This window comes from Blennius ocellaris, assembly GCF_963422515.1.
Source record: "Blennius ocellaris genome assembly, chromosome: 1".
Classification (NCBI taxonomy): Eukaryota; Metazoa; Chordata; class Actinopteri; order Blenniiformes; family Blenniidae; genus Blennius; species Blennius ocellaris.
In genome coordinates, this window is record NC_137650.1 from 11,314,293 (window position 1) to 11,338,475 (window position 24,183).

A 24,183-nucleotide genomic window follows, 5' to 3' on the forward strand; every position below is an offset into this window, starting at 1 on the left:
GAGTGGTACGGTTCACAGATTTGAAATGTTTTCCTACCGTAACCTCAAAATCACTTTTGGAGGAAAGTATCAGCTTTAATTGTTGGATGTTTCACCGTTATATTTAGCAAAATATAAAGTTTAAACAAGCCAGAAAGCAAGTCTTAGATAATCACACCTTATCCATAGAGCAATAACATGAGCAACCTTGAAGACTGGCGTTTATTATCACCGCTTAGCTTTTGAAGCTGCAAGATGTCTCCTTGGTTATATAACCTCTGTCTCTCCTCCTACTCTCTTTGTAAGTCTCTCCGCGTCTATATACTGTTCATAGTCTACGAGAGGATGGCTCCAGACTTCAAACTTAACACACTTTTGCTTGGGAATATGTAAGGCAAGGCTGTCTGCTTCTCTGATGTGTTTGCAGTGGCGAAGCTGAGCTTTACGACTGGAACATTATGTCTGATATGAACGGAGTCAAACTGAGGTAGTCAAATTAGAAAAGCACATCATTCATGCAACGCACCAGTGTTGTCTGAGGGCATTAATCTTGAAGTTTGATTATGAGAGACAGCAGTCAGGCGAAGGAGCATCCGGTATCCAAAATTACTTGTTCTTATCAACACTTTTAGCCTGCAGAGATGTTCAGTTTGGTTTTTACACTCCACCACTGGAGTAAAAGCTCCTGTCACTGACTATGCCCATTAAAAGAGGACTGCTCAGACCCTGCAGCAGAGCTTACCTTTACAGCCAATTCCCTTAATCACTTTTCTGTTTCTTTGTGGCTTAGGGGAAGAAGGCATGACACCGTATTGACTGCCACTAGATTAAATTAACCCCATATTTAAATTTTTGGACTGACATTTACTTGTCTCTTTACAAAATCCGGTATATATCACTGCATTTATTGTTTCTAATCCAAGCAGTGAAGACACAAACAACAAGACGGTGCAATTGTTGAGTGAAATGTTCAAGCCTGCTCCCTCAAGGATTAGCAAGAAATCAAGGTGAAAAGAAGCATTTGGTCATTTTGTTGTGTCTTTGGTTGCCTAAAATCTACAAACATTAACAGTGAGAAAAGAGTAAAAACAACAACCCTAATATTTAATAAAAAAAAAAAAAAGCCCTAGATGTAAAAATTAAGCAACTGCAGCGCATGTGAAGACTAATCATGTTCAGCCAGCTGAGAAAACCCAACAGTGCCGTTAATAATTTCCATCCCCGATTCTCATGTACAGAATTTAGAAAATCTTCAAATAAATGCAAATCAACCAATTTTCTACTGACACAATATTAATTAATTCCCCAATGTTACTAACAAAAGAAACAAATAAAAATGGTAAAATGGAACAAACAAAGGAAGTCTAAATTAAAGTGAATCTTTAATAAAATACAGTACATCCTCACAGCCTCAAGTGTTGATGCGTCAAACTGGAGTGACTTCGAGAAGAAACACGAGCTGTTTTAAAAACCACAAATATCTTTATACGTTTTTCTGACTTTTAGAAAGTCTGGACGAAAACTGTTGTGACACATTTCTCAAACTCTGGTTAGAGGAACATATCTTGATTTGTGTTTAAACAAACCATCAAACGTAAAGTACCCAACAAACTAATCAGTGGGGAGGTCTGTATTGGGCTCAGGATCCAGTCAAAAAGGTCCAACAGCACGAGAACCTTTAGCAGCAGTGGCCATCAAACTTTAAGATATATAACTTTTTATTGTCAAGACCTACTATATATATGTATAAAATGCATTACATTTAATTTTAAGCTTCAACATGTATATACTGATAATTTTTTTTATTTAATATTGTGTTCTATTTTCGATAAAATAATTTAGATATTCAATATCTTTTTTACTTTCTATCCTTTTCCCCCCATTTACTCTAAATTCCTACTACTCTGTATGTCTATATGTTTTAGGAGACCCAATTTAACCTGGGCTTTATAAAATATTGTATTGTATTGTATTGTCACTGAAACAATGTTTTCTCAAGTGAAAGTCATTGGATTGTTATAGTATGCTTTAATGTTTCAATACGTCCAAACAGCGACATGTTGTCATGAAAAGTTGGATAGCCGCGATGCTCCTTCCCTCGCCTCCTCGCTGGCTACAAACTGTGGAATGGATTTCCTGACTCATTACTCCGTGTCTCATTGAGACCCACCTTCGTTCAGGAAATCCATTCCACATTTTGCAGAGTAGCGGGAGGGAAACACTGGATCTAAAATCTCTGCAGATTGGATAGGAAAAAAATGTCAAAATATCGTTAAAAAGAAAAACACTAGCCCGTTCGGGCAAGGTGGGTTGATGATTCACTTGCCAGAACAAAGCCCCGGTAGCCCCAGACGTTCGGACAAGGTTCGATGAAAAATTCGGACATGAGACCGGTTTTAAGAGGATATTAACCAGACCAAGGGCATTTTTATCAGTGAGGACCGACTGTCCGACGTATTTCGCGATCACTAGTATGCCCAGGTTTCACTGGTTTCCATTGTTACTTCTGTAATTTGTAATGCAACCACTGGAGGCCTCTGCAAACATGTACATGGAATTGTAATACTCAGTGTAGACTCAATATAGACCGTTTTTGTTTTGAATAGAAGGTAGATTGGATATCAGGATTTTGTGACATAATCTGCATTCTCTATGAATCTATCTCAAATACAAACACTGTCACAGAATACTGGAGGCCAAGCAGTGTAATCAGTGTTGATGTCTTACTGTTGGGGCCAAGCAGTTTGTAATTACTGCACCGGGCTGCACTCACAGATACATGCATTGTTCCAGAGCACTGTCTTTCAGCTGTCTTTCAGTTGGAAAAGTAAGAAAAGACACAAACAAATAGAGATTTGAGAAGACACCGCATTCTTGCCAAACTACCTAACTAAGCAATCAACGACGTGTACATTTGTATGCAAATACATCAGTTAACTTTCTATGTACGAGTATAGTGTGAGGTGTGCAGTGTGTAGTAGATGTACTATATATCGATCAATGAGGAATTGTTATTAGAGAAATGGTTTCTGACTTTATCTTCAATTTCCCAACTATCAAGCTAAATTATCCTCCAAAAAATTTAATGTTGAAAGCCACAAACAAAAACCAAGTTTTGTCACACAGGATGAGAAAGACTGGAAGCATCAAGAGGCAACATCTGTGATTACAGCCTTCAAAGAAATTTTCAAACATCGGCTTCACTGCTGGATCCACCTGGTGCCCAGTCCACATTCTGTTTTATTTTCCTCTGAAACTTCTAATCTTGCCCAGCACGGCATTATGGAAAAAAAGGCACCCTGAAAGCCCCGCCACCAACAGTAGGATGGCCAGGCCATCTCTCAGTCTCTCAGTCGGAGGCCTAACACTGTGTCAGTGGCTCAATAGATGCAGCTTTAACTCTGCTAACTTGAAAGAAAGATCACAGATGTTTTTCTTCTTTTGCTTTCAATCAGCACAATCCCTCTCAGTCACTTGTCTTTTTTCCACATAGTATGTTTCTTTTGGATTTGTGTCATGTTTTATGGTCTTCAGGCGACCACAGAACTGTTTTGAAGATTTCTTTTCAGATTTTGGGACTAAAGACCCTTCACAGAAGAGAATGCTGCTCTGTGCTTGTATACACATTCCCAATAAACTATATTGCAAAAATCAGCCTCACATGGTAGACAGTTTGTGTGGGTTTTGGAATCTTTCAAAAAACAAATCTTAATAATCTCACAAATAGTTATCTCCTAAAACTGCCCATATGTATCTGAATCACTTTTTTTTTTTTTAAACCTATGATTTACTTTTTATCTTTTTGCTTTCATTTTCTTTTTTTTTTTTTTTTTAATTACGCTGACCTCTGCTAGAACAGGAAAAATAAAATCTATTTGTATAGATTGGCATACAGACGCCACCGGTGAGCCGGATCAGATGGCAGGAAAAACAGATTATGTTGCAAGCCTCCCATGGCATAACCCTGGGCATTAATGTTAATGGAAAACCACATGACCTTGCCGTTGCCTCTGAACAGCTCCACTTTAAATCCAATTGACACGACACAGGGCTGGAAGAAGCTGGAGCGACAGTGATGGAGGCACCTGATACCTCTGCATGGAAAGAGTTTGTTTTTTTCTTTTCTTTTTTCCAATGTTTCCCAGCGGCCTTGGATAAGCTTTGCCCTGCTCCCGGGGGCGTATGGAAAGAAGGCCGAGCTCAGTGTGGAACAGTGGTTCTTGTAATAGTTGCTTGGATACCCGTACCCCATGCCAGATGTCATGTGATCCCGACACTGAGCGGTGTGGAGAAGCTCGGCTTGAGCAGCTTCAACAGTCTAATTAAGGCGTGTTGTTGTGCTTATGCTCAGGAGAGGCCTTGTTTCCACGTGGGGCACATTGTTCTTAAGGTTCTGTAAAAGCACCGTGATGGAGTTGGCTTCGCCAACTATTGCTTTCTGATGCTCTCCAGTCTTCCTGCTATGGGAGGAATGGAGGGGGATAGTGCCAGTGCGAAAACAAACAGGCTTTGTTTAAGAAGCTTTATACACACACACACGCACGCACGCACGCACGCACGCACGCACGCACACACACACACACACACACACACACACACACACACACACACACACACACACACACACACACACACACACACACACACACACACAAATGGGTGAATGGAAAATAAAGCTATGTAAAACAACACTAGGGTTTTTTCCCCCTCATAAACATTCAGGAATGGATTACCTTACAAATAACAGCATGGTTCCACTGCTTTGAGGGTCATCAGCACAATTTAATTACATTAAGAGACAGCTAAATTGGACTATGCAAACAGACAAGGCTTAAGGGATTACTGGACCTCTGACAGAGAGATCAAATTTTTCCTTGGAGCGTGAAACAATATGCCCGGTGCCTGGCTGGCTCCATGGACACAGATAGAGGGATGGAGAGTCAAAGAAACAGATGCAGGAGAAGCAGATTGTGTTTATTCCTCCTTTTTAAGTACCTATAAATTAGTGTTTTTAAGTGCCCCAAAGTATTATTCATAAAACGCCTGACGGAACTGAGGTAGTTCCTGTGACTCTGAGCTTTAATTCTTCACTTTTGCCGTCACGCTTTCCTCACATTCCCCCAACTGTAAACCTCAAACATTTGTTTTGTCTGCGTTTCTCCTAATATTTATTAAAACCTCCTGGAGGAACCTTTACTGCTACTTGTTTTATTGAAAACTGTGCTGCTCTGCAGCTGCCAGCTCACTGTATGGCATTCTGCCTAAATGTTGCATCACTCAAACACAGACCTTTTACTTCTCTGTTGTGTTCCTCGAAGTAGTAGTCATAACTTGGCTGCATCGTGGGATTATAGTCATTGTTGCTTTCAAAGTGGAAAAGTGTGCTGTTTTTTTTTTTCTTTTTTTTTCAATTTCATTCATTGAAAAATAGTTGGTGGAGACTGACATTTTCAAACTGTGGCCTGTAGCAGCATCCTACACTACAGTAACAGTGGATGTCTGTGTGAAACCAAATCAAAGGTATAGATCACATCTCCTCAGCCCAATGTGTATAACATTCACCCAAGTACAGTAACTTAAGACCTTCGAAAACAGGTTTTTAGCTCTCAACCATATCCTGAGAAAATAGCCAGATTGGAAAATATCTCGCTATTTAGTCCCCAAACGATTCACTGTGTTCACGACCTGATGGGTCTGACAGTCGCTTGGTGCTCAACAGGTCATGCAGAGTGTCCGGATGTAACAGTTTTTTTCAGCGTTTAGTGACAGGCTGGTGGCTTCATCATAAGAAACCCCCATGTTTCATGACAAAATACCAAATAAAGATGCAATTGTGGCTCTTTAGAGGAGAAATACTCCTGTTCACAAAACTGGGATTGGCATGAATATCTGTGCGGAAAAGGAACAGTATCATTGTTGTGTCATTTATCAAAGTCTATTACATAAGTTTGGAGTTATTGGTACTGGATTTAGATAGATAGATAGATAGATAGATAGATAGATAGATAGATAGATAGATAGATAGATAGATAGATAGATAGATAGATAGATAGATAGATAGATAGATAGATAAAAGGGATATGGATAAAGCGAATTTAAAGCTGGATGTGTGTCTGCAGTTAGTTTCAATGAACCAGGCAACTTGAAGTCATAATTTCAGGTCTGAAAATCACCATCAAAAAGAAAAATTGAAGATAATATGAGGACACGTGCCTGAAACTTTAAGTAGAAGCTGACATTTCACTTGAATAATCTTCATAAAAGCATGAAATCCAAAATAAGACATGGAAGGTTATAACATAGTTAAAAAAAAGAAGAAAAAAAAAAGAAAGGAAATAATTCGGTTTAATAAGCCTTGATAATGCGAAGGGGGCTTTGAAACAGACTGTACACATGGAAAAAATTTGCAAAACATCTACAGGAAGTTTTTTGTTGTTGTTTTTTTTCAAACGAAATACACATTTTCAGTCCTGAGGGCAAGGTTGTACTTATCACTTCCAAAGAAGAAGTACATATCTTTCTATCTTTTTTTTTTCACGTTTAATAAAATATTGAAAAATCTCATTTTGGTCTTTATTGTGGTTAAGGACATCACTTTCTAATGTTGGCTGGTCCAAACATATTATGATCTGAAGACTTCAAACACATCTAAAGTTTTGCTTTGACGTGCAGCAGTTAAAAATGTGGCACAGCCCTGCCTTTTATTTAGGGGTTCTCATATTTTATTAGGCCTTTTCAGTTACTTACACTCGATCACAGCGCCACACTTTTGACATCTGCATGCTGCAGCTGGAGGCTGATGGATGAGGCAACATGGAGGGCGGAATGGAGGGAAAGCATGCTAAACAAATTTTTTAGATTACACATGGGCTAATTATTTACACGGAGAGAACCACCAACATATCAGAACGGCTTTTTCCCTTCAAACTAACATGTTGTGACAAGCTGAAGCCATCAAAGCCATCTAATTCAATTTGCATAACCCTTTTAAGAAAAACAGAGCTCATGTTGAAAAAAGCACACAAAGCTGACCGCATGAAAAACATGAATCAGTTTCTAAGCATGTCATGTTTAACTTTTTTTGTTTTCAATTTCAGCCCCAAAGGTGTGTAAGTGACACTTTACTTAAAAAATTATATCAAAAATGTTCAAAGTTTCTGTCAGATCCCATTAAAAGTATTAGGGTTGGGGGGGTTTGTCAAGTTCAACAAAAGTGTTATTCGCACCAAATTCCAGCAAAAGCTTTAAATAAGCAGGATATTGTTTTATATGAGTTTGATTCAACCTAAAAACACAACAGTTTTTAAAGTGTGGGGGCCAGGCAGATAACTGGGGGGGGGGGGGGGGGGGGGGGTTAAGGCAATGCCTTTTCCCTGATTTTCCCTTTTCTTAAGAACTAATGGAAGCAAGATATTTCACATATTTGTAGTTTTTATTGATTGCTAAATACGTGTTTGTTTTTCAAATTAGAAATTAAGCTTTAGTGACAAAACCGTGACTTTAACTGTTTTGAATGAAAAAAAAAAATTACTTCATGATGTGGGAAGCTTTAGAAAGTCCAACATTCAACAATCAATTATGATTCAGCATGAGAAAGATGACAGGCCTTGTTGTGATGTAGTGTAAAAAAGAAAAAAAGCACTGAAGAAATAGACTGTTATCAAACAATGAGAACCAGTGCAAACTCATAAACACATTTTCCCTGCAGTCCCCTGGTTTTCTTCATTATTGGATTGCTCTGTGTCGGGGCTTGAGAGGTGACTTTCTGCTCCTCACACCCAAATTCACGTGAAAAATACCCGGCGGTGTAGATTTGTCCAGACAATTCATCCCAGCTGCTGACTCTTCAGGTGGCTCCTCTCCCGGCCTGCAGTGTATTTAATTGTCCTTAAACAATTACTTGGAAGCGATCGTTGGAAAAGGGCTGATTTCTCAGCTACTCTTGTACAGGCCACCAAAGCCACGGGATACAAAGCTCTTCAGTACAGTGCAAGCCAAATAAAGAGGTGGAGAAGAAGGGGGCGGCAGATAAAAGCTGACACCCAATGTATTATAACTCGGCTCTATTAGAAATGAGCTTCTGCTGGGGTGAAGCACTATAGCTTAAGGCAAAGATACTGCTTGCTCATTGTGCTTTAGTGAGGGGGCTGGTAAGAATGGCCCGCCACTGTGTTCTGTATACAGCACACAGTCTCTCATGCATGATTTAGTAAAGTGAAATTCTTACTTCAGTATCGAAGCAAGCGATACAGTGGAGGAGATGAAAGGATGTGCTTAGGCTGCAAAACATATCCTTGGATGTACTTTGAGCTTTTGAAAAATGACTGGTAATCAAAAGAAAGCGTGATCATTAATGAAATGCTGCTGCCTGTTGTTAGTACTCACTCACACGAAGGCATAAAGATGTCAGCCACCACACTGTTATTGCTAAATATTGCCTGCTTACCTTTCAAAGTGCTGTATTGCCCATATAAGCATGATATCATTGTTGTAGCTAATATCATCCAAGTGGAGCCATAGTAATGAATACCTTGCTATGTTGGAGTACAAAATCATGTATAGTGTTGACGCTAAATGAAGAGTCAACATAACATTATAAATCCTTTCTTGTAAATATGGTTTCTTTCATTTGGATTATTTTAAGTGTGTATTCAGCTGTGTTATTTATAATCAATAAAGAAAGCATGTTTGCCTCATTGTGTTTTATTTAGTTACTACATATTCATCACGATCATCAAGTGGTTGCAGTTTTTACTTAGAAAGGAAGTCGTGAAACTTTTAACTGTGAGACTTAAAAAAATAACAATAAAAAACTTTAAAAAAAAATCCACCAGCACATGGGGAGAACTTGCAAACAACTCGAAAAGTTGTCAACCAGACTTGCAAAAGTTAAATATAACTACACACTCTTCCAGTGTGTGGCCAACATGTACACTGTGACCTGACTTTAAAATGAGATTGACTGATTGAGGACATTACTATAATATGTGTATATTGTTCAGCCATCAAAAACCTCTTATGCGTTTTGCACATTTGCGTTGCAAATATTTTCTGAGATAAATTATTGGGTAACAAAATCTACAGGGTTGATTTGATGGCGTGGGGTATTGAACTAGAACCTTGATATGTATTTATTCAAGTCATTCAAAGTCAAATATTACAGTGTTTGTGCAAAATACCACATCCACGTACATTTTGCATAGATGCATGTGTGTGTGGGAGGGGCCACATGTCAAGATCCTAATGCCATATCTGAGCATGACATAAGTATGAGGCCAGGCGTCTGATTATCCGTCAAACAGCGTGTTTGAGCCACACTGTGACGCATGGATCCAACAGACAGCTGCTCACAAAGAAAGCATGTAACGGTAATTCAAAGCCCCACTCACTCACATGAAAATGAGCGATAGAAATCTGTGTGCACAACTGTATGTATTCACACTCTATGATACCGCTAAGCTCTTTTATGTTCAACTCAGCTGCCTTTTACCCACAAGGTGACAGCAATAACTGCCACCGCTGCAGCTGAAGGAGTGAAATAGGCAGAGGCACCAGTTCCGAGGCTGATGAGGGGTTAAAGCAACCTGGATCTGAAAAAAACCCAAACCTATATATGTAATAGATTAGATCGTGTTGCTAAAAAGATGTCAGAGGGGACTTGGAGCATGGACAGGCCATCAAACAGGCCTCACACACAGATGAGCCAAACTGTGGTGAGCAGTAAAATCATTATACTAACAGTCTGTTGTAAACATCTGTCACTGTTAATCTCTGTCTCGCCGTACGAGCTGCATGTGCATTTTTTTTCTATACTGTTTTTTTCTCTCCAAACACAACAAAACAAAATAGAAAAACCAAGTACAGTTTGGCCTTAAATATTTCAGTTGTCTCAGATCAAGGTTGCAGAATAGAGCTACCAAAAACAAGATGTTGAGGTAAATAACTCATTAATACACATTTTAGGTTTATGCAGGTGGATAACATAAACTGGTATGACAGAGGCTTCAGGCAACCCCCAATAATTTTTGTCACTTGAGGATTTAATTAAAAAAAACATGTATTATTAGCATTACACTCAAAGCCACATTGTGAGCGTGAAGGCCTTATATGCATGCTGAAGGATTTGGAAAAGAAGAAAGGAAGCCCTGAGAAGTAACACATGAGCCAACGTCACCCTAAAGAGAAACACTGCAGTATCTTTGTATGCAATACATATTAAAATAGGAAGTAGAAGCCGCAAATAAGAGCACATCGGTTTTGTACAGCAAGAGTCAGTGAATATGGCATCATTTTGAAATTACTTGTATTATTGTTAAAATACATTTCATAAAGTTTTTTCCCTAATGTCCTCACACATTTTTAGTAGTACCCGTAACCTAACCCTTTGCATGGCACTCATTCTTCAAATAAATATTTTCTTTCCACAATTCTCCACCATAGAGTTCGGTTACAAAGTGTTCAAAATGTCTACATTTACTATAAAATGTGTCTAAACACAATTTCTATACAATGAATTATGTTTTAACAGTTTAAAAGTAAAGAAAATGGGACATAATGCACAATTTTCATCTTGCAAATATCCAAAATGTTGGGATTTCTCTCTGGAGTTCAGTCTATCATTCATGAAGTACTGCTGCCTTACTGCAAAATGTGTTATGAGATGCTAAGTACCTTAGTTTTGAGAACATTTGATGAACCGATACTCTTTTATTGCCATTTATAATTGATATGCATCAATCAGTTGCCCTGGCTTTGAGGAAGATATTTTTAGGACACAATATAATTATGTTCATGCTATAGTAAAATGCTTTCTTTTACAATTTTCCATATTTGGAAATACCAAAATAAATCTCAAATGTCCACATTTTAACATGAGTTCAGAAGTATCAGGAGGACATGTGGAAGTTAACAAATTTTCTCACGTGTCCCGATAAAAGGTCAAAAGTCACTTTGCTCTCATTTGACTGGTCACTGTATGTGGCTGCTGAACGAAAATGAGTTTGAGACCCCCAGGTTAAATCATGCATTATTTAAACAGAACACAAGCCATTCAGTGCATGCATAATGCATCAAACATATATTTTTTTAAGAAAACATGATTAAAGCTGCAGTGGCCTGAGCTCATAATAATAATAATAATAATAATAATAATAATAATAATAATAATAATAATAATAAAAAGTTATAATACAATCATATAGTACACAAGCATAACAGTTTTCTTTCGTACATGATTTGATCATTTGGTTCTAGTAATCCTTGAAAGCTCTCACCAACTCCCCACTAGATGTTGTGGGTCTCGGTCTGGTATTTATCATGAATATTAAATACCAGTTTTTATAGTTTGTGTGCTTGTACACTACGTGCGTGCTTCATTCGCATGCCTCTTCCTGTGTGTGTGTGTGTCTGTCCCGCCTGTATTTGTGTCATGGTAAATGCTCCTATTTTTTCAGCTGACACCCTGCCTGAAAGCATCTGACAATCAGGGAAATATTAGAGGTTTGGAGAGAATCCACTCCGGCTAAGTGGCTCTCATTGCCACGGAGTGTGGCACCGCTCATGTTCATAATGATTCACAGTGCTGTTGACACATGATAGTCGAGATACTAAGTGGATTGCAGCTTCTCTGACTCTCTGAGGTTCGCTGCCGGTGATGATTTTATCTCCAGAGAGGCGGCCCGGCCGGTTCATCAGCATTTTCTTTGATCACACAAACACGTACACGCACACATATTGATTCATTACCACAGGCTGATATTAGAGTTACTTACTAATGTTAAATTTGGCTGCCTTTTCATGTGGACTGAATTGGAGTTTTTCAAAAGTTCAGTCCAACAAGTCATATAAAAGTTACTGAAATCAAAACATGAATTAATATCAGTGTGAGGTTGAAGTGGAGGTTATTGCATGCAGTTTTGAAAATTACTGAATTACTTTATACATTATATAAAAAAAGAGAAATATACATTTGCACCACAGAGTAAAATACTAATTTAGGATGACAAAAGGAGGAAAAAAAGATGAATAGACTCCTTTAGCCGTCTCAGCACACACTTTGCATAATCAGTCACATCTACTCATTGACACATACAATCATTCACACACTCAGAGTGATGTAGAGAGCTCAAACGGCACTTAGAGCTCAGTGTATAAGTGGAAGCGGGATAGAACGCGTCAGTGCATTAGATCGAACGGCCAACCTCGGAATTGGAAGACAACCCGCTCCAACAACTAAACTCCAGTCACCCAAGAACACTCTCTGATATAAAGAGAAAGGATAAGAATCTGGTGAAGAAAATGGTCATCCAATATAAATCATCCACACTCACTTCATTCAAACTGGAGAAAAGATTTAACGGGAAAGGAGAACATGCAGACTGAACACATAAATGCTGCAGCACAGAAAGCAACTCTGACCTGTTGCAGTAAGGGAACAATGATAACCACTATTGCGCCACGATTTCTAGTTGTGTAATTTTCTCTGACTGGGAATTATGATCCATGTAATGCAGCCCAAAGGAGAAAATACTTTTTTATTCGAATAATATGTATACAAACCAATATGCTGCACCTTTTCAAATGAAAATGTGACCAGTCTGCTCAAAGCAGTGCATTTTAATGAGAGTAACTAACTGTAATGTTTGAGTAACACTTGAGTCTGCATGACTGTAAATGCACCATTGCATGTGTCACACTGCCAGTTAAAGGCAGCTTAAAAAAACATACACAATATAGTCACTAAAAGATGGAAATGAAACCGTAAAAAATGTATATAAATAAGATCATTGCTAAAAAATCAAACAACAAAACATTTGAATAAAAGCAGGTTCGTTTTGTAAAATTAAAAACTGACTACTGCAAACTAACATAACGAGCCACGATGACTGGATGAATAAATACACCTAGCTCACCCACTCATCTCTCATATTGGTGGTGCCCTATGTGTGGGCCAACAACATCAGAGATATTTCAGGTGATGCTTCTCTAATTTAATGTAGTACAAGCCAAAGAAAACCCTGCAGCTGATCTCTTGTCTCTGAGACCTGAAGCAGCTTAGCTTTACACGATCGAGGACACTCGTCCACCACGGCTGCTTTAACCCCAATCTCCCTAATGCCCGGAGCCAGTCCAAAGCACACTGGGTGGCCGCAGGAGGACAAAGGTTTGACTCATTCGGAAATTGAATGTGCATTCTTTTTTTTCTGGAGGAGGATTGGAAACTCTGAGCACATGCCCTTTGAGTTGGAATGAAAAGGGCAGTATGTCTTCCCCTCATGCTACAAACAGAAAATAGCACGAGCACAGACCATCTTTTTTTTCGACTGTCTTATGTATCCATGGAGTGTGCTGTAAATGCTGAGTGTGCTCCCTATACGTTTATTCTTACATAAGCTTGTGCACCTGTTCGCATCGTGCACTGGCTCACCCGTGTGCTTTTGCGTGCACGCTTCCACGTGCACATCGACGCTTGTGTACAAGCTTTTCTGTATGCAGAGCCAAGGGTAGCTGTGTCTGTGTATGCGTGGGTAGTTCTCCTATTCGCCTGAAAAATATGTTCAGCTATGCAGTCAACATTGAAGAATCACTCCTCTTTAAATTTGCGGATTGTTTGTTTCTGAGCTGTATCCATGTTTCCTTGTGATGCTCTTTGTTATTGCCCCTGAATCACATGAATCGGCACTATGCAGCCAATGTTACACGAAAGACAGGTGTGGTTATGATTCATGATTATATATTGCTCATTTCTCCTTTCCCGTGGACCAACGCCGACACTGTAAACCCATTGCGTATGGCTACAGCTGTCACCGCTCTTCCAGGCTATGCAGGTTAAACACATACCTGTGGATTTTTAAGACTACCGCGAAAGCTACAGTTGCATGTATGGCTGCTTTTGCCAGTGTAAACCAAATGTTTAGCTTTAAACCAACCTGCAGAGAACATACCGAGAATAAGCAAGATACAAACAGCCTCAATTAAAAAAAGGTTTGTAGAGAACCAAAACATCTGTGTAATTTGTCAAAGCAGCTGCACAACTATCAGTCTTTAAAAAGCCAAACTGGTGAGACCATATGGTGTTTTGCAGAAACTAACCTGGGCCTTGTTGCTGGACCATCTCTGACAGATCCTGCTGGTGAATGAAGAGAACCAGGCCTCCAGCGGCGAACAGCAGGACGAACCAGAGGGAGCAGGGCAGTCGCCTTCTCCGTCCTCGCAGGGAGTCCACCACCATCTTCCACTTCATCCAGAGCATGATGCAGCACAGCCAGACGCTGACTTTACAGGTTCTACAGTAGAACGAAGAGAGAGGGAAAATGTAATGTAGTTCTGCAATAAAAAAAATTAAAAAAAATTAATACAAAGACGTCCCGGTACGAATGGAACATAACCAAGTACCTTCAGCCAGCTGCTTTAAATGCTACAACTTTTACATTTACCATGGTACTACAACAAGCCACATCGTACACATGTGGTCATACAAATGAACTTCCTGTCTCACACAAACACAAAATGGCATACAATGAAAACCCATACATTTTCTCAGCCAGCTTTATTTATCGCACATACAAATGAGGCTCACGTTCCATATTAGTGGGTGAACAATCCAACGCTTTGGGAATTCTGCATCACAATGATAGGAAGAGCCGACATTGAAGGATCGAATAGCGACGTCACTATGAACACTTGGCCGCCACAAGATAGAGTTTCTCCCTGTCCAAACATGAACATATAACTTTAATACTTAACTGTGTCACATTAGCGGAGTATGACATGTTTGTCTCTTACTGATTCAGCAATATTATCATTCATAAAAAAAAAATTGTCAGAATGTAATTTTGTTTCAATTGTACAAATTATGTCCGATCTTCCTTTCTCTCTTCACAATACTTTGAAATGTCCCAGCGATGTCTGACATATCAAGTCAAGGGAAGGCACATTTATTTAAAGAGCACCATTCAGACACATAGCAATTCATAGTGCTTTACAAAGAAATAAAAGCAATACATTAAAGCTTTACAGACTAAAGCTTTTCCATTATGTTAGACCAGGGGTCCTCAATAGGCAGCCCGTGGGCTGGAGCCACCTGTCTGGCCTGCGCCGGCCCATTAGCTGCACTTCAACGTGAAATAAAGCGGAATTTATGGGGAAAAAAATGCACTGCTCCACCTTGTTTGTACCTCATCCCACACCGTAGTCGGAGCCTGAGCGCATCTGACATAATTACGTCAATGCGTGCTCTGCTCGGACGTTCATGGATTTCAATTTCACTACCCGTAAAGCCACCTCCATCGAGGAGTAAGTCAAAATTAAACAAAGAAACAACATGACCTGCAGCATGAAAAAGTGCAAAGTCGACCAGCAAAACCGGCAGTTCAACTCTGACTGAACTGAACAGTTTAGTTTTATATTACCGGCCCGTGCTTGATATGCACGCAGACCGGAGCTGTCAGCAAAGTGGATCATCTAATGCTGCACTTCAACTTTCAACATGCTAACAGTTTTAATGTCAACTACCCTTCAAAATCCCACAGCCGCAGAACATAAATTGAAAACATAATGTCATACAAGCAGTTCATGTCTACTATATGTTGGCATTTTTATAAGAGAGCAACAACAGCATCATCGCTTGTTTCATGGAACCTTGCCAAATCTTATGCTGAATTAATTATGGTTAATTATTAATATGGTTGATGCAGTTTTAAGTCACGACAAGAAAAGCAAGAAAACGGTTATGGAGCTATTAAATGTGCATAATGACGACAAGTTTAATACAAATCTCAATTCCTGACCGCGGATCACGATTTTGAACTTAATTATATGATTCAGGGATGAGGCGTCACGCACCTTTTATCATGCGTTACAAGTTAGAGCAGGGAACGCTGGCAGATCATCACGAGTTCCGCCGTGTTGCAGCTAATGCCCAAAGCTGCGCACTGCGGCCATTGCGTATCACCATTTTCTATCAGGAATGTTATTAATGTTAATTATATTCAGTTGTGGATTTTTCTATGAGAGACGTGTCCAGTCGGCCAGGGAACATCGCGCACCACAGGAAATGAGAATCACCATCTCAGGTGTGTCTGGTGGAGGCCGGGTGTTCGTCCATGGCATAAAACAAGCCAAGCCCGCAACTGAGACTCACACACTCCAGATCACTCAGCATTCAGAGGTATTGCATGGAGTTGATCAGAGAGGAGGATGCTGCAGGGAACGAATGCTGTCATGCTGTATAATGCATAAAACATGCATCACAACTAATCCATACACTCAGTTGCAAACTTCACGAATACAGATGATTTTTGATATTCTTGGAAGATTTATTGCAGCCAAAAAGATGTTCCAGGAATATCAGGGATGTCACGCCCATGTGAGAACTATATTCAGATGCATTACATCACATAAAGAATATCAGGAATGTGGCAGGAATGATGGAAAATGATATTCATAACTCATCGTGCTGATGTGTAAACAGACCTTAAAGCAAGTTTCATTGTCGGATAATACTGCGACAGGAAGAGTAGAGGATTTACTGGAGTGTTCTTCACCTCTGATCACTGACTTAAAGAAATAGAATCCAGAAACAGACTTTCTGATGCGTTTAGGATTGAGACGACAGGATACATCAGAGGGATTTCCTCATCCCGTCACTTTTCTCTCTGAGTGGTGAGTGAATTCATTCATTTTTGTATATTTGGCAATCTCACTGGTGTATCATAACAAGTATTACAACAATAGTTGTAATAAGTACATTTATATGGCAGTTTTTATACTTCAAATACAACAGACCACAATTGAAAACAATAAATGAAGGAAATGAGAGAACAGAAACAAATGCAGAAACACCAATTGTGGTATTTAAAAAGGAACAAACTGTAAATCCCTCCCTGTATGTCTGTTGCTCTCTCTCAGTGCATAAATAATTAGATAGTTGGTTTTGCATTTCCTTTTTTTGTTTTACAATCAAGAGTGCTTTTTTATGTGACCTTCAACACAAACTTTGAGAGTCCCAGGCTTAAATTACTACAACCACCTTGACGACTACTACTACTACTACTACTACTACTACTCATAATAATAATGATAATATTCTTTCATTGGCTTCTTTCTTTTTGCTGCTGCTTATTGCCACTTTAAATAGTATAAATGGCAGGGCTCTTTGCTTTAACGCTGGGAAATGGTTTGTAAAGTCATTCTGCTCAATGTCGTGTCGACTTGGGAGACTGAATTCAGTTCTGCCTCTGATCTCTGCAGGGGTTCCCGATTTCCGGTATAAACAGAAAGTCTAACATCGACTTTAAATGCACAGAAGAAATAAGCCTATCGTTCCGAATGTGATAAGAGTGCAGACACAGAAGGACAAAATAATTAGATTTCTGGTGAGAAAGTGAGGGGAGCCATTATTTTCAGTGATCACAACAGATTGAACTTAATATACTCATCAAAAAAATAACCCATTGGTGTGTGTTGCTTTCGAGAGCCACTGCTTCAGCTTCTTCACGTATTTAAGTTGAAAATAAAAACCCAGAGCAGTAAAGCTGTTTAGAGATTCAACACTGAGACGGAGTGAACACTTAATTCCTCCAAATAGAGAAGTCTGCGTGATGTTTGTAAAGATACAGATCAGTAAACACTATTCCAGTTGGACTGGCATGAGTGCCAACCAGCTCTGAGGTCTGTTTATACAGCGGAAAGACAGAATAGCATCTGTCTTCAAATTAATATGCAAATCAGTTTTGGTTACTACTCAGGCATGGGTTGCCATAGCAGAAAATAAAATTGGCTCAATTTCTGTTGTATAGTCCTGACTCTCACTCTGCACCCCTGTGCAGATATACTGTAAATTGTAATTAACTGATGAAAATAAATATATTAATGAAACATTTTAGAGTGTATGTTGTTGCAGTTCAAGGGAGTACAGCAAGTCCTGTCAAGATCTGTGGTTTGTTTGTACAGATGATAAACTACGAAGATAATAAAATACAGCACAATGTGCAAATGAGCAGAAGAGCAGAAGAGATCCAAATCCCCAGATAACTATAGCGTTTCCTACAGAATCTTAAGAAAAAAAGTTGACAGAAAAGATATAAAAAAATCATCAAATAAGAACAAGAAAGGTGCTAAATAATAAAATCCATAAGTCTTGTGCTGACAGGTTTATTTGTAAATGTGTTTTAAGATTGCTGAGAAATGAGAGTGATTTTTATTTCTTTAAAAGAAGTTTTTGGGGGGTGGAGTTTTCCTTACAGCATTTCACTCATTTCTAAAAGCAAACATCAGCGTCTGTGCACGAAGTCTGAAGGCAACAGAATGATGTTTCAGGACCAGAAGCAACTATATCTTCATTTGCAGTGATGATATTCAAGTATTAAATGAATATTAATACAGCCTTTTGCTGTAGTTGTAAACATCATCTCTTTATTTCATTCATTTGTCCAAAATTGTTCCAGCTTGTTGTTTACTGTCTACACCAAAGCTATTGGATGTTGCCTCTGGTCACACCAATAGAAATTTGGCTCAAAGATCGTTATGTTACGATCATGTGGAAATATTTGTCCACGGCTTTTGCAACCTCAGCAAATATTTACAGTTTGGAGTAATAACACATTGACAAGCAGCAGTTACTCAAAGTTAAAGACATCAAAACCAACGTGGACAAATGTTTGTGATACTCATTGGTCTCAACATCTCTCGCTTGCATTGGAACTGGAAATAGCTGAGGCCTGATACTTTAATCATACACAGATGGCAACAGTTCGATTTCCCTTCTGGAGTTGTCTGGCAGGTTTCTCTCCTGGAAGTTAAGATTCGTCATCAGGTGGTTTTCTTTGTCACACAAGGTCGAACACTCAAAATATATACCTTTCTGTTGAATTAAAGAACGTCAAAGCACAACCAAAACAGAAAGACTTGAACTATATACTTATATATTCAAAACACACACACGTTCACAGTTTAAGGAGGCTGATATACTGACTGTATCAGTTGTTTGGGGGAGGTGGGTGAAAACAATCTCGGAGATTGTATCATTTCTGATGAGGTGATGAAGATGAGAGCCATGATGGGTGAATATTAGGAAGAAAATGGCCTCACTAATGAAGTGACCACTCTATAAGCTGTTTACTCCACAGCATGAATGAATATGTGATTATATGGGAGGAGTTGAGTTGAAAACAAATTGCTGCACAATTGAAAGTGTCTGTGAAGTAAACGCTGTGGGGAGACGCTGGCTGTCGCAAGATGAACAAGCTCACAAAACTCAAACTATCATACATGTATTTATGGCCATAGGATTCATTTTGTTTATGTAGAAGGTGCATGTATGTGTGCATGAAATAATCATTAAACCTGCTTTGAGATCTTTTTTTAATCACTGCATAGTCAAAATGACACATATGTATATTTACAAATATACGTATGGTGTCATTTTCACTATGTAATATGTATATTGCATCAATTTCACACAGATATAAAAAAGTAAAACATGGGAATAACGTTCAATTGGCAGTTTTCTGAAATGTGACAAAAACATGTGCATTGTTTTTTGAGGGAATGGTCATTTTTCTTTCTGTTTATGAGTTTTAAAATGAACCATACAAAATCTTCCTGAAGCACCACACGAAATGATTAATAAATGTAAACAATAACGTCAAGCCACCCGGCGCTTTAGAAGTCAAATAACTGCGATATAACTGCTTACGGTAAAAAATACAAAAACAAAAACAAAAAGAACCACCAGTGAAATACAGAAGAATAGAATCCCCAAGGCTTGAGCGTTATTCTGGTGAACATTTCAGTAAATTTGAGGCGAGGGAGAAAAGGAAAATGCAATCCTAGTTTTTTTTTTTTTTTTTTTTTTTTTAATATTGCTCTGTGTCAGACTGTGATGGCAGCACTCCACAGTCTATTTCAGTTCTGCACAATTTCTACCCTGGTGGAATAAAAGTTGCTATTTCTAAAGTTTTTTGGGGAGAGATGGTGAAAGGGATCTTTGTGGAGATATTCATGTTGACTATTGGAGCTGTATGGTGAGGAAGTGGCTCCTTTATTCTTACTGTTGCTACAAGTAGGGTTATAGACAAAGACAAAAGGGTTTGCCAATGTGTTTTATTTATGATATATTTAATTAATGGATCAAAGTTCCCTTTATTTCCTGAAAGGTTATTTGATTCTTTTTTTCTTATCGTCCGATGTTAATGCTAAATGAAGGCTCATGATCACCACATCATAGGGTGAGATGTGTTTATGGGTGAGTGTGGTTGGATTGTAACATACTGTAGCAAAACTGTGAACTTACCTATCCAAAAAGGTCAAGGAGCTTTTTATCAGGCAGTTTTAGAGTGGTGAGGTTGAGAAATGTAGAAAGGAAGTGCTGCTAAGATATAAAAGACTTCCCTTCATCAGTCCTGTGATAGTGACGGGAAGCATTCCAGTACTTCTAGCTTGTAATGTTAGCTCTATAAATGACACTGATTCGCTTCTGTTTAGCATGATTAAATACCTGAAATTGAAACTTAATTGTCAGATCTGTTTTCATTCAAGTTATATGGGCCAAGAAAGTATAAACGTTCATTATAATGGTAAAGCTCAGTGCTGCCGCCACCACTTATATTAGGCTTTTGTGCAAAGTATCAATATAGTCTCAGCAATATCAGTATTGGTTTATTTGGTATAATACATGAAAAGAGTCTGAACAGAAACAATGTTTATTCCCATCATGTTAGCATTAACAGTATTTGGATCCCGTATTGCTTTGGCCTCCAGAAGAGCCCCAGTGCGACCATCCATTCAGATGAGATTCACGGGTCACATTTGTAAAGTAAGCTTCTCACAGTACTGAGAAAAAACACTGTATCATTCACTATTTGCAGAAAAAAAATCTAATAAACCTAATCCTATTAGCAGTATACCTTTATATGACAATGTCACAATTTGAAACCTTTTTGCAGTTGATGACACATTGAAAAAAAAAAAAAAAAACTGGTACAGGTTCATGTTCAGTTCTGTGCAACATCAGCAGAATCAGAAATAGAATCAGAAATACTTTATTAATCCCAGAGGGAAATTATTGTGGCATTACGCCACACAGAATGAATAGAATAGAGGTTGAGATGAGGTAATCAATATTGCGGAATAAAGTTAAATAATATTAAATTATAGGTTGACATATACAGTGGAAAGCAGTTCTTCTTTTATGAACTGTCGGGAAACACTTAACACATTTAACACTGTGTCAAATATTTTCAGAAGATGTTCAGCCAGGTTGACTTTCTTGTTACTTCGTATAATTTCCCTGCGTTTGTTCACGTCAATAACTGCCATCCCCTCGACTCAAAGATGTGTGTTTATTGCATTTTGCAGGATGGGAAGTAGAAATACTCCCTCGTTCACCCTGTTTTCTCAGAGTTTGACCTTTACATATCTGAGTGTCGTTCCCATCGACATGTGCAAAAACCACAGAACGTAATCTTAGCACAGGAAATCATCGCACATGTTTCAATTTTTTTTTCTTCCTTTCCCCAGGTCTCACTTCACAGCTGCATCACCTGCCTTTTGTATAAGAAATTGGGGTCAGGTAAACAGCAGACTGCTGTTTCTGGCTATTGGAGAAGCTTTCAAAGTGCATAAACAAGCGTTCGTGCTTTATATCCCGAAGTCCAGCAGGAATGGCAATGGGCTACGAAGTGCAGAGTCAGCAAAATGAGAAAAGCATGCATTCATGTCAGTGTTGATTTTCATGACTCCGAAAAAGAAAAGAAAAATATCCTGCTTGTATTTATTGGCCTCAAGCGAGGTTGGTTTCAGAAGCTGCCTTTATGTTGTGAACTGAGAATATGCCACACAAGCCTCATTGCAATGGGAAGGGCATTGGCGCTATTTTTTATTTCTTCAACATATTTTTATCAGAGGAACAAGAAGCATAAAACAATGAAAATGAAAGCACAATATTGTTAATACCAAAAGGTCGTGTGGAATTTCAAGGTTGTTTAATGTACAAAGAGTCATTTTCCTGTTTTGTTTGATCATAAAGAAAGTGTTTGTGCAGTGGAAAAACAGTCATTCCAAAGAGAAATGCTCACTGCGCTTATGCTCCAGTGTGTTAAATGAGCCGTTCTCTTTTCCACGAGTACACAATGTCATACCTATCATATCTAACTATTATGCCACCTTTAAAGCTGAGCTATAAACAACAAGAGGTAATTCTATTGGCGAGCTATTCAGCTAAGAAAGATTTTAAAAAAATGAAGGAAATGTAAAAAAAAAAGTGATTTGATGTTAAAGGGCAAGACATAAATCAGGTTCTTGGTGAAACGCCCTCAGATAGAAGCTAAAGAATCATACTGTTAAACCCAACATTCAACGATACAGAAAGCATATATTCTGCAAACTTCACTCCTAAAGCAGCCAAACTTTTTGTCATTTCTGTGCGACGGTGTATTCAAGTTTGTGAGGAATGATTGGAATTCACAGTGTATATAGGAAACATTTAGTTTGACTGCAAACAAAACAAGCGATATATTAGAAATATGAGAGCAGATAAGACAAGAATGCAGAGCCGAATGCATTTGGTGCCACATAACTGTCTGTAGTAATTCAATACAACAACTAATCCATAAAGTCTGTCTCTGTGCAATTAATTATGGGCAGTATTGGTAGACATTATTAGAAATGGGTAAACTGAGATCTTTGAGTATTGGAGGTTAAAGTTGGGGATATACTGGAAAACACAACAATGGGAGACGCCTTTTCGTTTTTGCAGTTTCTGTTTGCATTTATTCCAACGCTGCAGTCCAGAAAAAGAAGCAGCCTCAGAGCTACATAACTGTTTCACAAACTAATTGAAGTATAAAACAAATAGTGAACAGTTGGCAGAGGTGCATGGGTGTAATGAATTGTATGGGTGTATCCAATATGCAAACGCAAAACTGGGGGTGGAAATTAAAAGTTTGTAAGTTTGCTCAATCATCTTCACTTCACTTACATTATGCAGTTGAGTCTTAGTTTTAAGATGGCATTTCACTTTCACTCTCTAAATGTAAGCACAGATATCTGAACCTTACATTTGTCAAAGTGGTTCAATTTGATTGATATATCAGCTCAAGGCCTTCAAATCAAATTAACAATGCACTGTAGTATTGATTATTTTTGAATGGTCTTGCTTGTTAAATTTGAGATTTGAGACATCATAGTTTATATTATCAATAACTTGTCATCATTGCATTAATTATATAATGTTTTGTTTCAAATATTTAATTCCCTGAATTAAAAAAAAACAGTCTCTATGTGAAAGTTTTGAATTACATTATCATTCATTCATAAATTGTTGAGCCACATTATTACCAGGTTTTTTTAAATTCAATTTGTGACTCAATAGGCATGCAAACAAGCATAGTGTGATAAATAGTTATACTGTGTGTATTCGTGTACATTGAACATTTTGCCTTTGCGCTCAAGTTTTAAAACAGGTGATTTTTTTAACTTTGACTTCAGTAAATAAGCCGACTCAATATTTCTGCAGTGGAATTTGTGATAAAAAATAATTATATGTAATTCTACTTTAGTAAAGAATGTGAGGACTGTGGCCATCTGTAAAATAAAAAGTCAAATGATCACTTGGAATGCACGGTTTTAATATTCATTGGATAATTAAAAAAAAGATTTGGAATATGCTTCTTTGTGCCATCATGATGTTTTTGAATGGATAGCTACTATAAGATTTTGTCAGCCTCTTCCCTTTATGCTGTAAAGTCTGAGAAATATGAATTATTCCAGTTTCATATCTGTCCATCCAAAGCCAAATCAAAACACAAGTTTCAGTGTCTCCCAGCCCTGCATGGAAGCTGTCGAAAACATTTCAACACTTTCATTTCATGTCAAATTGGCCAGAGACTGAAGAGACACAGGAGTGTGTTTTCACAGGAAACCACACAGTGTAAAGAGACACGGAGATGCATTGAAGTGCTGCAGCCTGGTGTTTTGGTGAGCCTCTCTTGCAACTGAAACACAGATTAAACATGATCGTAGACTTGACTGATAATCTCGAATCGATCAGTTAGCCTCCGAAGTGTAGAGGACCTTCTTAACATGACAAAAGTGCACATGGGTTCTAATTCTTGCCTGATACGGTTTGCATGTTAGAGTAGCAGCGAGCATGAACTACCAGCTGTGTTTATGCACCGCAGCAGCATTTATCCATAAAACGGGGCA

At 38.4% G+C, this 24,183-nt stretch overlaps 1 protein-coding gene across 1 annotated transcript in view; it reads right to left on the reverse strand.

Moving 5' to 3' along the window:
• chst8 (carbohydrate (N-acetylgalactosamine 4-0) sulfotransferase 8) overlaps positions 1-24,183 on the reverse strand; it is a gene marked incomplete at its 3' end in the record, with an annotated part of 207,681 nt that overhangs the window by 138,864 nt on the left and 44,634 nt on the right. Inside the window, exon 2 of the mRNA XM_080494881.1 lies at positions 14,071-14,264. Within this exon, the coding sequence (XP_080351007.1) occupies positions 14,071-14,230 (160 nt within the window). The 5' untranslated portion in view covers positions 14,231-14,264. The remainder of the gene's footprint in view (positions 1-14,070; positions 14,265-24,183) is intronic.